The 15,300-nt window shown below is 42.3% G+C and overlaps 1 protein-coding gene across 1 annotated transcript in view; it reads left to right on the forward strand.

The window, feature by feature from the left end:
* The window catches only part of LOC121193793 (potassium voltage-gated channel subfamily D member 3-like), an 88,449-nt gene extending 73,149 nt beyond the window's left edge, over window positions 1–15,300 (forward strand). The window contains exons 3-6 of the mRNA XM_041056257.1: window positions 9,107–9,201; window positions 12,071–12,161; window positions 13,381–13,640; window positions 15,126–15,300. Coding sequence (XP_040912191.1) covers window positions 9,107–9,201; window positions 12,071–12,161; window positions 13,381–13,640; window positions 15,126–15,300 — 621 coding nt within the window. The remainder of the gene's footprint in view (window positions 1–9,106; window positions 9,202–12,070; window positions 12,162–13,380; window positions 13,641–15,125) is intronic.

Here is a 15,300-nt window from a genome sequence, read left to right on the forward strand (position 1 = left end):
GCCTGACCGCTGCCCAGTCTTAACTAACCGTAACCTTGTCTGCTAAGCAAGACTCTGGTGTAACACAGCCAAGTGTGCAAGGAGGAAAAGAGACGCAGAGGGGAGGGGGAGACAGAGGGAGGCAGAAAGAGGGTTGGAAGGTTGAGAAAATTATCTTGATTGAAAACAGGTTGGAGCCGATGAGATGTATATTGTTGACACAGAAAAGAGAGAGGAGAGGAGAGGACCGGTGACAAGGAAGGCCAGAAGGAAGGCGGGAGAAGGAGAGAGGCAGGAGAAGAGTAGAAAGGGGGGTAGAGCTGGAGGCGATGTGTGTCCTAATGCTGTGTTCTTTCCTGAAATAGCTATCACCCAGATGAGGTGCTGGCTCGAAGGAAGGTGTGTGTCTGTTTGCTTGTGTATATATGCGCATCTGTTTGAGTGCATGAATTCATGTCCAAGTGTGTGTGTGTGTGTGTGTGTGTGTGTGTGTGTGTGTGTGTGCGTGTGTGTGTGTCCACCATACTTCCTGTCAGTTTAGGCTTGACCTTCGTCTGTTTCACCTTCCTGTGTGTTCTCCAATGAGCCGCAGTGTGGTGCAGTGTCCCACACAGTGTCCCACACAGTGCTCAGTACCAGACACGCACACCTCTAGAAGTACCAACCAACTGACCAGTGTAGCATGACAGTGCTGTCGTCATTAACCAGCACTAAATGACTCCCTCAGGCACTTTGAAGTCACCTGAAGTGAGGTCAGCGATTTGCTCAAGCACCCATACATCCAACGGATATGTTTTCTTTCTCCATTTCATTAAAGCCTGACTCAAATGCCTTATTATTGCCTTCATAATAATATTCCAACTGGGTGCCTGATCCTTGAGAGAGTTATTACCACAGCAAGTCAATGTCTAAGTGCCAAGGATGATGATAGGTTTTCAAATGTTATATTTTAGAGCATTTAGTAGATGTAATCTGTGTGCAAACTCTGTCTTTAATTAGCCCACAGGATTAAGTGTTGCTTAGCAGTTAAGCTTGTGTGTTTAAAGGGTAAATATGTAAGTATTTTAGTTTTAAATATTCAAAATTTAACCAAGATTATCAACAGAATTTAAAGAGTTGTGATTTTATGTCGAAGACATCTATGTATTGTGTTGCAGAGATATGTACTGAATTTAGCGTTCTAACCAGGTAGCCCCAGGCCATCCTGTCTTGTAATGCCCCTTTGTACCTCAAGAGGCGATAGTGAGTCACTGTTGCATCCAGTCTGCCTTCAGTTCAACATGAGAGGATGAAGTAGTAGTAACTGCGAGTAGGCTATAAACCTGTGTTGCAGATGTGTGAAAAGCATTATTCTCCAGTCCACGCAGGTTTAGCAACATGTCGACAGCTTCTCTATGCTGAGGTTAGATTTATTCAAGCTAACGTTAGCTCAGCATGAGGTTGAGGGTTGAACCCTGGTTGTGAGTGGCCACTGAGCCCAGTCTTGGAACCTAGAGGACGCTCAGCATGCTCTCGTGCACACAAGAACGACAGGTACATGGAGAGAGTGGTAAAAACAATGGATTTTTTTGACGATTTGTCCCAGTATATCTGATGGCCAGTCCGAGTATTGCAAACTGAAGAGTGCATTTGTATTTTCGTTACAATGGGGGTGGGAATCTCAGCTTTCTGGATATATGCTGCCTCCGTTTTGTTTGGAGTATGAATTCAACAGTTGGCAAATTCTTGCACTTTGCCCCTTTAAAATCAGTGAAGCATGTATTGAATTTCTCATCCCATCTGGCTATTAACTAAATCAGCCTTTTCTTTTTGTCTCATTTTATTCTACAGAAGGTAATGTGGTTCTGTCTGTCAGTTGACATGTGTTCAGCTCAGTGCACGTTACATCATTTTACTTTCATGATCTTTGACTCTAGGTTGGCAGACAACAGTCTGTCACACTATAAAAGATGGTAATCCCAGTGTAGATGGTGTATGATTGAGCCATTATCATTGTATGGTCCACTCTTCAACTGCTAATCACAACTGATCTTTAATTCCCCACTCAAGCATTACTCAGACATGCCATATCCTTCAATACCCCATTACTAACCTCTCCATAACATGTATTGTTCTTTAATGCTCCATAACATTAATGACACATGACCTTCTGAGCCATTAAACCAACCATTTGCAAGTGTCACTGGTCATTTACCATAGCAAAACGTCATTTGCTCAGCATTTATTACCCGCACATGGTTATATTTCACAGAAAATCTATTCTTCCTCAGTTCATTTCTTAGAATAAGGCTATGTTTAACTGAGAGTAAAATGGGATAGCCATTCAAGATTGCCTTTCACAGTACTTAAACGAAGATGGGAGAGCAGACAGGAGGAAAGGGAGGGGGAATTATTGAGGAGAGAAAGTGCAGCATTAGTCCCTCAGCATTTTCCATTCTCCTCTGTTCACCTCCTGTCTTCGCCCCCCCCCCACTTTTTTTTTCTCCTTACATGCTTTGCCCCACATCCCTCTCACATCCCATCCACATCCATCTTCGTTCAGGTCTAATTGTTAGCTGTTCTGGGCTCCCATTACAATTAGCCATCCATCTGGGTGGTGGAAGAGAGACAGCCCCTGATCTATCTCACCGCACAAAGGAAAGATACATGAAGATGCCACTAGTTGCTGTGTGGCAAGAATGAACATACAGCTGAGACGCAGACATATACTGCCTCCCTGTAGTCATTCACTGTCACTTCTTTTGTTCTATGGTGAATTAAACACTGACTTTAAATCCTTCCCTTTCTTTATACATGGTCTCATAAAGTGATCCGAAACAGAGTGTCCAATCTGCAGGGGTTACTCTTTTGTTGCTCCTCAGAGCTTATTTGCATAAAGGTAATAATATCCTCAGGTAGGACTGATTACAAATTCAGAGTATTACACCTAAAAGAGGGCAAGATTTAAATGGAGAATCACCAAGGGCAAGTGATACAAAAGGATTAGAAGGGAGGGGGCAGGAATTAAAATGAGCAGAACTAAGTGAATCTATGGTAGTCTCATCTGTTTCCTTGGGTCTGTGAATATGTCCTTAAAGCTGGATTTATGACGGACTCAAGGTTTTAGCTGGAGCCCCCCCAATGTAGATACCTAGATTTTTTTCAGTGTTGGACTTTTGACTTCATGCTTTAATTGAATTTCAAGTAACATTTTTACACTCTTTCATTATGGAACTATTCTGTGCAGTGGCTATATTTATGTAGTTTCATTCACTGTGATAGAGAGCGGCAGCGATAATGCAGCGATAATGGCTTCGCTCGATGTGTGTTACTGAAAGAGACAATAAGGGGGCCTTTTTTCATCTTACTCTACGTTCTGTTCACCCTGATCAATCTTTACCTTTAACCCAAACTCACAATCACAATTCTGCCCCCTTAGCCAACCAAGTCCTCTCAGATGGTCTTGAACCTTGGTTTAAAGAACCACCTTGACCCCATGTCAGCTTTTAACAGTTGTTATTGTCGTGGAGCAGCAATGTCTACATAGGGAGGAGGCTGGGGTGGATGGATGGATGGATGGATGGATGGGTCACCAGAGCATCAGACTTCAACAGAGGAGACTATTGTTCTTTTCTTGTGTCCAGCTGAAAATTACCTTTTTGTTTTTAAGCACAACCAATCATTCTGTAACTTTAACCATCTAACTGTCACAAAGTACTTATTTTAACCTGAAACATAATCGTGTAACCAGGTCGTATTTGTGCCTGAGCCTTAAAAATTGTAAATCATGAATCTAGCCTCCGTTGTTGCAAAATCTATACATATCTCTCATTGTTTGTTTCCCATTATTGTTCCTACCTCTGTAAAAATTCAATTGCTATCATCATTTTACTGCCTTGGACCAGTTATTGTCCTCAGACTTAGTTTATAGTGAAATTACTGTCTGTTGCGGTTCATGATTACTACAATGGCTCGAGGGCTGACATGGAAGAAACAAAACAAAACAAAAACAAGTCCCCTTCCTCCCTCCCACTCCCTTTCTAAATCGTCTCACTATTGGTTTTAGCCCTCCCTCAGAAGGTTGAAGTCAAAAGGTGGAGATGACCTCTGGCTGAGAGTGTTTTCCCTTCTAGACAATCAATAAAGTCGTCTGCACGTTGCAAAAAGCCAAAAAGAGGGGTGGAGGAATGTTGTTGGGGAACTTCACTGAAGGGGGCTGGGTCAAGAGTTGTGTTATGAATTATGTCCTTAGTGAAAGAAAAAAAAAATCTTCCTAAATATCAGCATCACAGCAGCTTGCAGAACACAGCTGTACCTTTTTCTATAAGGAGAAGGTAATCCAGGCTTAGCAAAGGTATTTTGTCTCTGAGTGGTGTTAGCCTGAGGTTAAGCTGTCTTTGCTACAGAGGCAGATATCTGTGGACCAAAGGAGTCAGTGGACTTGGTTTCCTCAGAATCAATTCCTGCCATCATTCAAAGCCTCCTTCCTTTACTGACTTCCAAATTGATTTTTTTTTAAGTAGACGTAAGATTTTCAACGTAACATCAATGAATGAAGTTATTTCCCTTACATTTTTTTATTTATAAGGGATACAAGTAACTTGTTTATGCTTGCTATGACTATAATCCAATTAATCTTATTTCCATATTTGTACATATGCACTTTATTTTGAAAACCATACATAGTCATACGTGTACCCTTGAGCTAACCTCGCCGCAGTATGATGATAAATTGTATTGTATGTGGTGGGTTCTGGTACAATTAAGATTTCATAGACTCTCTGCAGGTAAGATTTTCATACTGCAACACTTGTCTTTGGAAAGTGAGAAAAATGAAAGAAAACAGTTGCTAACCCTGCATGTCAGCTCGCTCTGGGCCATTTGAGTGCATTTACCATAAAGGTCAGAATACTGGTGCACTCCAAATTTAGGGGTGGCTGGTTTGACCACAGAAATGCAAATGATGGCTTGACCTCAGTGAAAACCACTGGGGTGCTCCTGCTGACAGGTGATTTGTCTGCATTTCCAGCTCTTGGAGCAAAATACTTTTCATCCATTAATATCTATGTACTTCTTTACAGATTTGTCTGCACATTTACAAGTCTCGGTACTCTTGCATTTACAAATGTGATCGCATACACACTGATTCTGAAATTTGCCGATTCCTGTACGCATTTAAAAACCTCAGTACACATTAAGAGATACTTATACTCATTTATAAATCTGATTACATAGACATACATGAGATACAGTTACACAACTCTTCATTCACATTTGTAAGTAGTTTTTCCATGGCCCCATACTCCTTTTTCTCAGGCTTTCGTCTTGCTTGTGTCACTGTCTCTCTCTTGCTGTCTATCTTTCTGTGTTTGTGTGTGTGCTTGTGTGTGTGTGTGTGTGTGTGTGTGTGTGTGTGTGTGTGTGTGTGTGTGTGTGTGTGTGTGTGTGTGTGTGTGTGTGTGTGTGTGTGTGTGTTTTATCATAAAGCAACACACCTCAGAGGAAGTAACTGACTTACTTCCTTGTGGCAGAAATGTCAGCATGTATAAAGGCAACTCTTAAGATGAGTGGCAGCTGCAAAACAAAATGAGACTCTTCCACGGCTATTTGTGTGTGCGTATGTTTGTGTGTGTGTCCATATGTGTATGGGCGTGTGCTTTCTCATCAGATGTTCTCCTCTTTCACTTGTATGCTTCCAAGGCAGGCCTGAGGCAGAACCTAATCTGGTCTCATAGCTCGATTGCTCCACTTTTTCACTCAGCCAAATCCTATACAGGCAGTCTAGCAAAGCTGTAACTCACAAAGTGCCATGAATTTTTTAACTTTTACTTTCAAGTAAAAAATGAACTTCTAACAAAACTTCCTGGCAATGCTCAGTGGAGTAAAGCATGGAGAGCTAAGTGGATATGTAGCGTTGTTTAATCATTTGAGGATTTGCCAGTTTAGATCCCTCAGCTGGCAGCGCATGGTGTTAAAACGGAGCATTTGTGCTGGCTTGCATCTTATAACTATAATCTTTAAAGTGTGATTGATCCTAAATCATGGCTTCATGGCAGGAAGAAAGGAAACAAAGAGGGGGGGAAAAAAGGTGTTTGGATCAGATGATTGGCTCTCGTGTGTGTGTGAAAACATCTGGAGCGTTTCAAGCAGTGATACTGAGCATCACACTCTGATGGCTGGTTGGCACGTCTTACATTATTTGGGATTTTTGAAGTTAGTTCTGAAGTTATTGTTTTTCCATTGGTTTTAAATTCAAACTGAAATGAAACAGCATTTTTTCTGTAATTCACGTGTCCTGTGTTGGTATTTAATTTTATACTTTACTTTTTTTTTGGTCTGGTCATTTTGTGTGAACACTGTGGGCTCTCTTAATTTGTTTTCATACATGAGATGGCTTCATTTTAAACCACATTTTCATAAAGCAGTAAGGTCACTGTTCGATCATAGACAAGACAGAAGCCTGCTACGCAACACAAGAACAACAGATTTATTTGAACAGCAGCCAACGTCAGCTTTCCTACTAAAGTCTCTGTCTTATCTATCTTACAAACATGAACACACGTCTTGTCCTGCACGTTATCCTGTTCAGCCGCTGAGAAGAAAAGTAGTGTTTTTGATATTTCCCCAAAGGCCGTTTTTTTTCTTCCTCTTAATAATAAAACCTATTAACAATACATTTAAAAACACGTACAGATTATTTTTGACTACAGAAGGTGATGTCTAAATGTGAACTGAATTGTACTACGAGGAATACTGCAACATCTGTAGGCTGTGGGACAGAATTTACTCTCCTTTGTGTATTAATTAGATGCTCATTTGCTTACCAAGGGGATACAAATGGTGACAAGGGTCCTAATATTTTAATGTATAATACCTTGGAGCTACCAGAGACAACTTTTGCATTAAAAGCATTTTAAATGAAGTTACAACCACTTCATGCTGAATTATCTGAAATGATGGCAGCTTTCTGTGAGTAATAATACAAAATGTTCTGTGTGAGGGAAAATACTGTTCTAATGCTGAGAAATGTTTTTAGTTTTCTTAAATTTTCTGTAATAGAAATGAACATTTTAATTTTCAGTCTGTGTGCTGTGTGTGTGTGTTTCAATGCCATGTAACTTTCCACATGGTATTCTGTGTAGACGTAGGTGTTAATGAACGTCCTGTGCCCATGGTTTCCTTACACTCCTCTGTGCTCTCAGTGATGCTTCAGCAGCAATTCAGGCTCAATCTGTCGTGCGGTGGCTCTGCCTGAAAGCACAGATGGGCCTTAGACACAAGCGCTCGGGTCCCAAAGGCCCTGGGAATCTATCAGAGAACCGCAGAAGTAGATTCAATCTAGCGGGACATGTTCTTAACATCCCCTCCATTACCCCTGCGCTGCCTGGCAACCATCGCCACAGTCACAGGCTCCTGTTTGCATGGTGACCCCAGAGAGACAATCCCATTGGCTGAGCACAATGCCAGAACATAAAGAAGGGTTATCCCAAAGGCCTGTGGGAATGCTGTGCCAGCACAAATGTACATAGGTGTTAGGCTGTGAGGGCACAAAGGAAAGAGAGTTAGGAGAACTTGTCAAGGAGAGCAGGAGGAAGAACAGGAGGAGGAGGAAGAGTAGGCGGGAGGATGAGAGAGGCCAAAAGATGCAGGAGAATAGGATGTTTTGAAACACATTGGGTTTGTGTTATAGATGCTACTGTATAGATTTGCCGCTGTGTATGTGTGTGTTCACATGCATTCCTGTTTATCTCCCCTGCCTCTCTTTAGATTACTAAATCACAGCGTGAGCAACTGGCAGGTCAACAAACATGGCCGTGTTCTAAATGAAACTCAAGCGAGGGAATGAGCTTGAATTACCATACATTACCATACTCTTACTGAGCCAGGTATTTCTGCTGGCACTGTGCATGGCTCATATGTGTGTGTAAGGAAATTCAGCCATGAAGACGAGGTGTGCATGTGTTAGCCCACAGGGAGGCATACAAACACACATCCCCACACTCAATTAACCCCCCAGCAGTGCATGGGCCTCCTACTAAACGAGCTCTGTGTCTGCTCGTCATTTACACAGCTCACATTATCCTTCTACCAATTTCCCTTCAATGAATCCGTCATTCTATTTTTAAAATGCGGAAAGCGAAGCAACAGAAACACACGCATGCACACAGACTTTGTAGCTGCACTGAGCCTGACACCCGGCTCTTGACTTTGACGGGAAAATGGCGGGCCTTTGAGAAGCGAGTGACTCAGATTACGCTGTCCTGTAAAAGCAGTCATTCTGGTGACTGAGAGATTTGCTGAGACCAACATTTTCACACAGGATTGTGTCCGCAAACTAATGTGCCCTCAGACATGTTTTCACACACATTCAGTAGCAACGGGTCACTTCAGGTGGAGCAAAAAAAAAAAAAAAAGAACAGGATGTTGGAGTAGAATCCTTCCACTGTGTCAAAGCCACTGATGTGTGAAGAATTCACTCCAAGACCGGACTGTTTTATGTTCTTCCCCGTATTCCTTCTCTTTTCCTGTTCCTCACTGCTGCTGACTGCCTCACAGGAGACATTTGACAGCGTGAGGGAAAGAGAAGGAGAGAGAGGAAAAGAGAATGGACTGTTCACTAACCGTGCTGTGCAGGTCTGATAACTAAAGATGCATTTAAGCCGACACTTACATAGTGGCTTAGGAATAAAGATGCCGAGCATTATGGGTCTGGACTCTTCCTTGATTTATTTTGCTAAGCAAATCCGCTAACACAGCAACACAAAAACAGCCCAAATAAATTCAATTTGCTATTTTAAATACAGAATGACACTTTAGCTGCTTAATTCACACAAGGTTTACCTGCTCTGCTCCTAGCTGCCTCTCTGACTGATTTTCAACCCAACCAAGGTGTTATCGTGTAGTCACCATAAATCATTCATAAGTATCACAGGGGATCAGAGTGAATTTATCTCAGGAGATAAGAGTGAATGCTTTAGTAGCACATGTTTGATTTGATCTATAAGATCACAACGAAAATATCAAGCATGTGAAAGTGCTGTAGCTCCAGTCAGTGGGACGTGTCAGGATGATACCCAGTCATTCTGACATAAGGTATGGTATAAGCACTGACTAACAGGTGGCTTCTATGGTCTCTTGCTCTTTGCAGAAAGCCCGTTTAGCCAGGATACGAATATCCAAGACGGGAAGCTCCAGTGCCTTCCTCCACAGCAAGCGCAACGGCCTGTTCAACGAAGCTCTAGAGCTCACGGTAAGAAAAGCCTCTGAACCACACAGAGACCACATATGCTTCACTGGTGCCTCATCGTGGTTTTTCTCATGGATTACCCAACCACACATGACACAGTTACATTTGTGTTTTTTTTTGTTTGTTTGTTTGTTTTTTTAACTGATAATACAAAAGCCTGACCTCTGCATCTTCTTGGAAAAACTGGTTCTTAGGATTTCAAAATTGGCAATAAGCAAATCATGGGGACGCAGGCCTTGCTTGTCCATCCTTCAATGATCAGTTCTTAGAATGCACCCAGCGTCTCATCAGAGCAGCTAACCGTGATCTCATTCAGTAAAGTGGCATTTCTAATGTGAGCATCCCTGAGCCCAGCTGCCCATCTGAGGAACGGGCTTTAGGCAATGCAGCAAGAAATGTAAACACAACTCAAGGATGTTCCATGCTTCACCAAAATGTTGTGGTTCACAAACACTTCAGTGGCCCGGGGCTGACACAGCGCAAAAACAAAAACAAGTGCTTCTTGCTCTCTCTCGCTCCATGTGCATCTTTCTCCATCTCTCTCTCTCTCTCTCTCTCTCTCTCTCTCTCTCTCTCTCTCTCTCTCTCTCTCAGTAGCAGTGCTGAGGATAGAATCAGATGGCACCAGTCCTTATCTTTATAAGCATGGCTAAGTAATGCATCAAATTTCTATTGATATTGCCTTTAGAGAGAATACATTGCAAAGGCTGCAGTGTACATTCTATATGAGTGGGTATGTCTCCATTTATCGCAAATGCAAAGTGTCATGAGTAAAGATTGTCGGTAAATATTGACTGATAAAGTTGCTTTTGTTTTTTTATTTTCATTTTAAGATTGAAGATTTCTTGACCAAACGGCCCTAGGAGAGACTCACACTTGTCTCAAAAATTGATAAAAAATAAAAAAAATAGCCCTGACTCAATATCACAATCACAATTATCATTGTCAATGGAAACGCAACAAGAGAGCTTATTTTCCCTCTTCTATATTGTGCAGCCATTTAAAATCATGAGTCGTCAGTCACCTGTGCTGTCTGCTCACATAAATGTCACAGCTGTGACGCTTTATGTCCAGAGTCGACAGTTAACGGCTCATAAGCTTATATATGGAGCTACACGGTCAATAAAATGTTAACTGTCGTCCAACTTAAGTATAATTTTAAGGCAGCTATTTACTAACAACATGTACAGCACCACGCGGAGCGACAGAGTGTGTTTTGTCGCTCGGCAGATCAAGCTGTTTCCACTCTGCAGTATGGTGGCCACCTGGGTGGTGAGCCACAGCCGCCTCCAGACATACTGCTGATATGGGCATATGCAGTCGCATGTATAGAGAAAGACAGAAATAACTCAGCCTAAACAGCTGTGTTTTACTGCTGTGTTAGGTACAGATAAGCAGCTTGAACACAGGTGAGCGGTACTGGCGAGGACAAACCGAGCTATCAGTGCAGGAATGTACCCTCTCAGCAAAGAAGCTTCTGCTTACAACACCAGCCGCCCGCTTAACAAACAGAAAATTGCTACTACAAATCTTCCAAACATGGCATTTTACTTGCCTTTCGGCGGTGCTGTGGAGCATGTAGGATCAGGGCAGTATTTCTTGGCTTTGTTTTTTTATAAACAGCTCAACTACAGATGCTGCTTGGAAAGACTGATGCAAGCCATTGAAAATCTGTGTATATGAAATACTGCTGTACTTCTGACAACATCAGTGATGGCCTTCTGTCGTATACTCAAGAGACATCTCCCCGGGCTGAAGCAAGGGCTATTATGGCTAATATTTATGACAATAATGCAGAGTAATCTGAGTTTTCCGTGCACTAGCTCTTCCACAAACTGTACCCTCGGATGTTAGATGTATAAGGACATTAAATTTCAAATCCTGTTAGCAAATATTCATCTAGGCAGAAATAAAAAAAGGCATTTGTTCCAAATACTACCTGGGAATCAGAGTGTACTTAAAGCAAACAAGTAACATAATGTTAAAAGCCTTTTATATTGAGTATGTATTGTGTATGTGTTTGAATATGATCTTTCTTGTCTGCACAAAGGAAATGTTTTCTACAAGCTTTAACTCTTCCTCAAGACCTGGACCTAAAATGATTTATTTGTCTAACAAAACAATATAAACATATGGACTGGAAAAATATAAGCAAATGAACTGCTGAGTATTAATCAAAATGTTGTTTTAGTCATGTCGGCTGGTTTCTTTACTTTCCTAGATGAAGCACAACAGTCCATAATCCATTCACTCTCTGACTCACCTCACCACTGCCCAGATATGACTTGCGTATCCAAGCCAGCCCAGAACTACACATACAGATACATACACAAAAAAACATGTAAACAAGCCATGGCATAAAAAAATAGGGAATATGGAAAACAAGTCATTAATGAGTTGTCTGTAGCCAGCCTTTGCCATAACAGAGATGGAGGCAAAATGTCACAATGGAAATTTTTTTTATATGAATTGTATATACTGTATATCCATTAGGGGTGAGCTGTGCTAGAAGTCTCCCTTCCAGCACAGATCAATGCACTGGCTCCACTGATGTTAGCAGACATGCCTCTCAGGGTAAGAATAGTAATGTTCCCTGCTTCTCGCTGGCATGACTGCGGCCCTGACGGCTGTCTGTTCTCAACGCTGAACTATGAACACCAGTAAAACTCTACCTGTCTGTTCTCCTTTTGTCTCTTTCTCCAACTGAAGCAACTTCCATACAAGATGAACCTTTCAGATCAGGTACTGAGACAGCAGCCGGCCGCACACATCCCACATCTGATTAGTGTCTTCCTAAAAGAAAATGTAGCCTAGCACTCATTTTGTATGTGTGTGTGTGTGTGTGTGTGTGTGTGTGTTACAGAGTTCCACTGAGGAGGAGCAACGGTTAAGTAAGTCTACCTCTCTATTAGAGAGCCAGCACCACCACCTGCTGCACTGTCTGGAGAAAACCACTGTGAGTTCACACACACACACACGCATATTAAATACACATTTGATTTTTTTCCAGAATCACACATACATTTCAGCTGTGAGGTTAATTTAATATCACTGTAAAAGCCCAAATTGTGCGATCATCCATACCATTCTCTCTGGCTGTAGCTGATTAGGTGAAAGTAATTGACAACCAGGCGTTTTGTGTATAGATCCACAGTATTTGTATGTGCATGGGCAAGTGCGGCTCACTGTAGCGTGACGTCCAGTACACTGCATTTCCCTTATGACACACGCTTATCTGCCGGTATATGATACAGACGCACTGTGTGTTTCAGCCTGGCACAGCTCAGCGCATGGCAAGTGAAATCACCTAACATGCCGCTGATGCACACGCACACACCCAGACTCTCATTCTTCACTGTACTATGTGTGAAAATGGACCACAAGAAGTCCAGTAGGAATGTAGGTTAAACCTGAAATAAAATTTGTTTGACACTTGGAGGAGCTACATGAATTAATTTAGAATTGAATTTATGTCCTCCTCCTCTTGCTCTCCAACAATTCCTGAGGGAATCACCTGGCTCTTAAGCTGCTAAATGCTCCGCAGTGTTCGCCAGCTAGTCTCTTAATTTTGACCGCTGTTTGGAGCTGGGTATTTTGAGCACAGTGTATCTTCGGAATTTTTTTTGGGCTGAAAACAACTGCCATGGCCAAAAACAACACCAATAGGAGAAGTGAGAGTGAACCAAAACAGCTGTGGTCCATAAAGCCAAAACAAAGATCTGAAAGACACTGTAAAGCTCTGGCTAGCTGATGGGACACTCAGATTTAGTTGATGAATTGAGTTCATCACTACAAGCAGCCCCATTCACATACAAGTAGTCATGTGATCCAGTGTTAATACACAAGTATTGATTATAGCCACTTTAAGGAACTCAGACTATGGAAAATTGATTCTGAACTGAAGCCCAAGAACACTAAAAAAATGTTTCCACTGTATTCAGGCATACACTCACACACACACGGACACACTTACCTATATAAAAAAAAATAATCACACACTCTCAGAGGACTTATTGACCCAGGCTATGAAGCGGAAAATGACAGACTATATCAAGCCATACGCAGTACATAGTCATAAATACAAATGTTGTAAATGTCACATCTTTTTTATGACTCTCTCTCTCTCTCTGTCTTTTTCCCTTTGCCGGTCTTGTCCTCTTTGTCTTTGTTTGCAGAACCACGAGTTTGTGGATGAACAGTATTACCAGCAGAGCTACCTGGAGGCGGGGCTGCAGAATTACCCATCGCGAAGCCCCTCCCTCTCCAGCCAAGATGGCGTGACGGGCACATGCTGCACCCGCCGAAGCAAGAAGCACCACACCCCTTTACCGAATGCCAGTGCCCCAGCACACATGCAGCCTTTGACACACACGCACACACACCAACAAGGTTTGCAGGAGCTCAGCACCATCCACATCCAGCCCCTCAGCACCAGGTAAGATCAGGATGCCCAAAGGACAGGGCAAAAAGACTCCTATGTCTGTTTGTTTGTTTGTTTGTTTGCTGTGATGTTTCTGAAATCAGTTTAAAGAAAAAAAAAATACATTCTTGGTTATAGTTCTCACACTGCGAGGTTCCTTTTTGACAAAGAGTTGCTGTTCAGTTATTCAATCATGCTCATTTTCCTTCAGCCTGCCTAGTAAAAATATTTTGGAATGAGAATGTGGAATTTGTTCAGTAGCATTTGTATTCAGACGAACATGAACAAAACAAGCACTGAAAATCAAAACTTTCTTGGGCCTTTCATAATTTGTACTGTAGTGCAACTTCTAAGCAAGTACCTCCTAACCAGATAGAGCTAATGGCTACTGGCCAGCAATAAACGCTGTCCACCACTAGCTACAATTAGCCTAATTAGCCACCATGACTAATGGCAACTGACAACAAACTGCTAATTTACTGAAGCGACATAATTAAAAAAAAAATTTTTGACAACTACTAGCCAGTAAGACGAAATCAAACTGATCAACAGCCATAATCATCACAATCAGCTTTTGATGTGCGCATAGTTGACCTGTCTGCAAGCAACTGCCTACTTACACACCCAGAAGAAACAGAGCAACGTGAGCATCCCATTGGGATGCTTTTCTGGTCATTTGATAAATGTTTGCCGAAGATCTATTCACCTCTCACCGCTGGCTTGGCAAGCTCCTGAGGAAAACGTGTTTAGTTTGAGAGGCACTCAAATGTCTTCACCAGCCACTGTTTACTTTGACTCTCTGTTGTTTGCTAGAAAAGGCTGCTGCAACCCATTTTATGAGCAGCTGAAAGCTGTGCAGAGCTGCAGAGATGCTCAGTGGGTTTGGTTCTACAAGCATCACATTAAACATTATACTGAGTCATTTGGTTAGAATGGTTCACTTTGTCACACTGTGGCCCTGATGGCTATGAACAGTAGTAAAACTCCACCTGTCTTCTCTCCCTATGTCCCCTTTTCCAGCTGAAGCAACTTCCATCTGAGACGAACCTTTCAGATCAGGCACTGAGCTCAGCTGTGGGCTTGGCACCACTAGCATCCCATTACTATTAAACTGGGTCAGCTGATTTGATGGTCATGTCAAAAATATAGTCTGGTGGAGCTTTAAAAAACCCAGACATAAAACCTTGGGGATTTTTGGATAAGTAATGTGGATCCATTCACACTAATGGTGATTTGATTTAAACATAGGATTTTCTGGGGCTTGTTCAGTTTGAAAAACATCTAAGGGATTAACTGTCTTGATTAAGGGCACCTCAGAGGAAGTTGTGGAAGGAGAGAGGAGTATTTCTCATCCCCTTCTCCTGAACCACAATTGATGTGGGACACGAACCTTCAGTCACAAACCCATCTCCCGAAAGGCCATGGCTGACTTTTGATGAATTATTTCAAATTATGTAGGACTGTCCTGATGCTTGATTTCCTCTCCTCCTTTCCCTATAGCCGCTCCAGTCTGAACATGCGCGTGGACGAACCAGCACCCCTGAACTGCCAGAGCAGCCAGATTACCACAGCAATCATCAGCATTCCCACACCGCCAGTGACGACCCCTGAGGGCGATGCTCATCTGCCGGCGGGCCCCACCCACCAGAACGTTGTGAAGGTGTCCGCACTGTGA

The sequence above is a fragment of the Toxotes jaculatrix genome, chromosome 2 (genome assembly GCF_017976425.1).
Source record: "Toxotes jaculatrix isolate fToxJac2 chromosome 2, fToxJac2.pri, whole genome shotgun sequence".
In the NCBI taxonomy this organism is placed as follows: Eukaryota; Metazoa; Chordata; class Actinopteri; family Toxotidae; genus Toxotes; species Toxotes jaculatrix.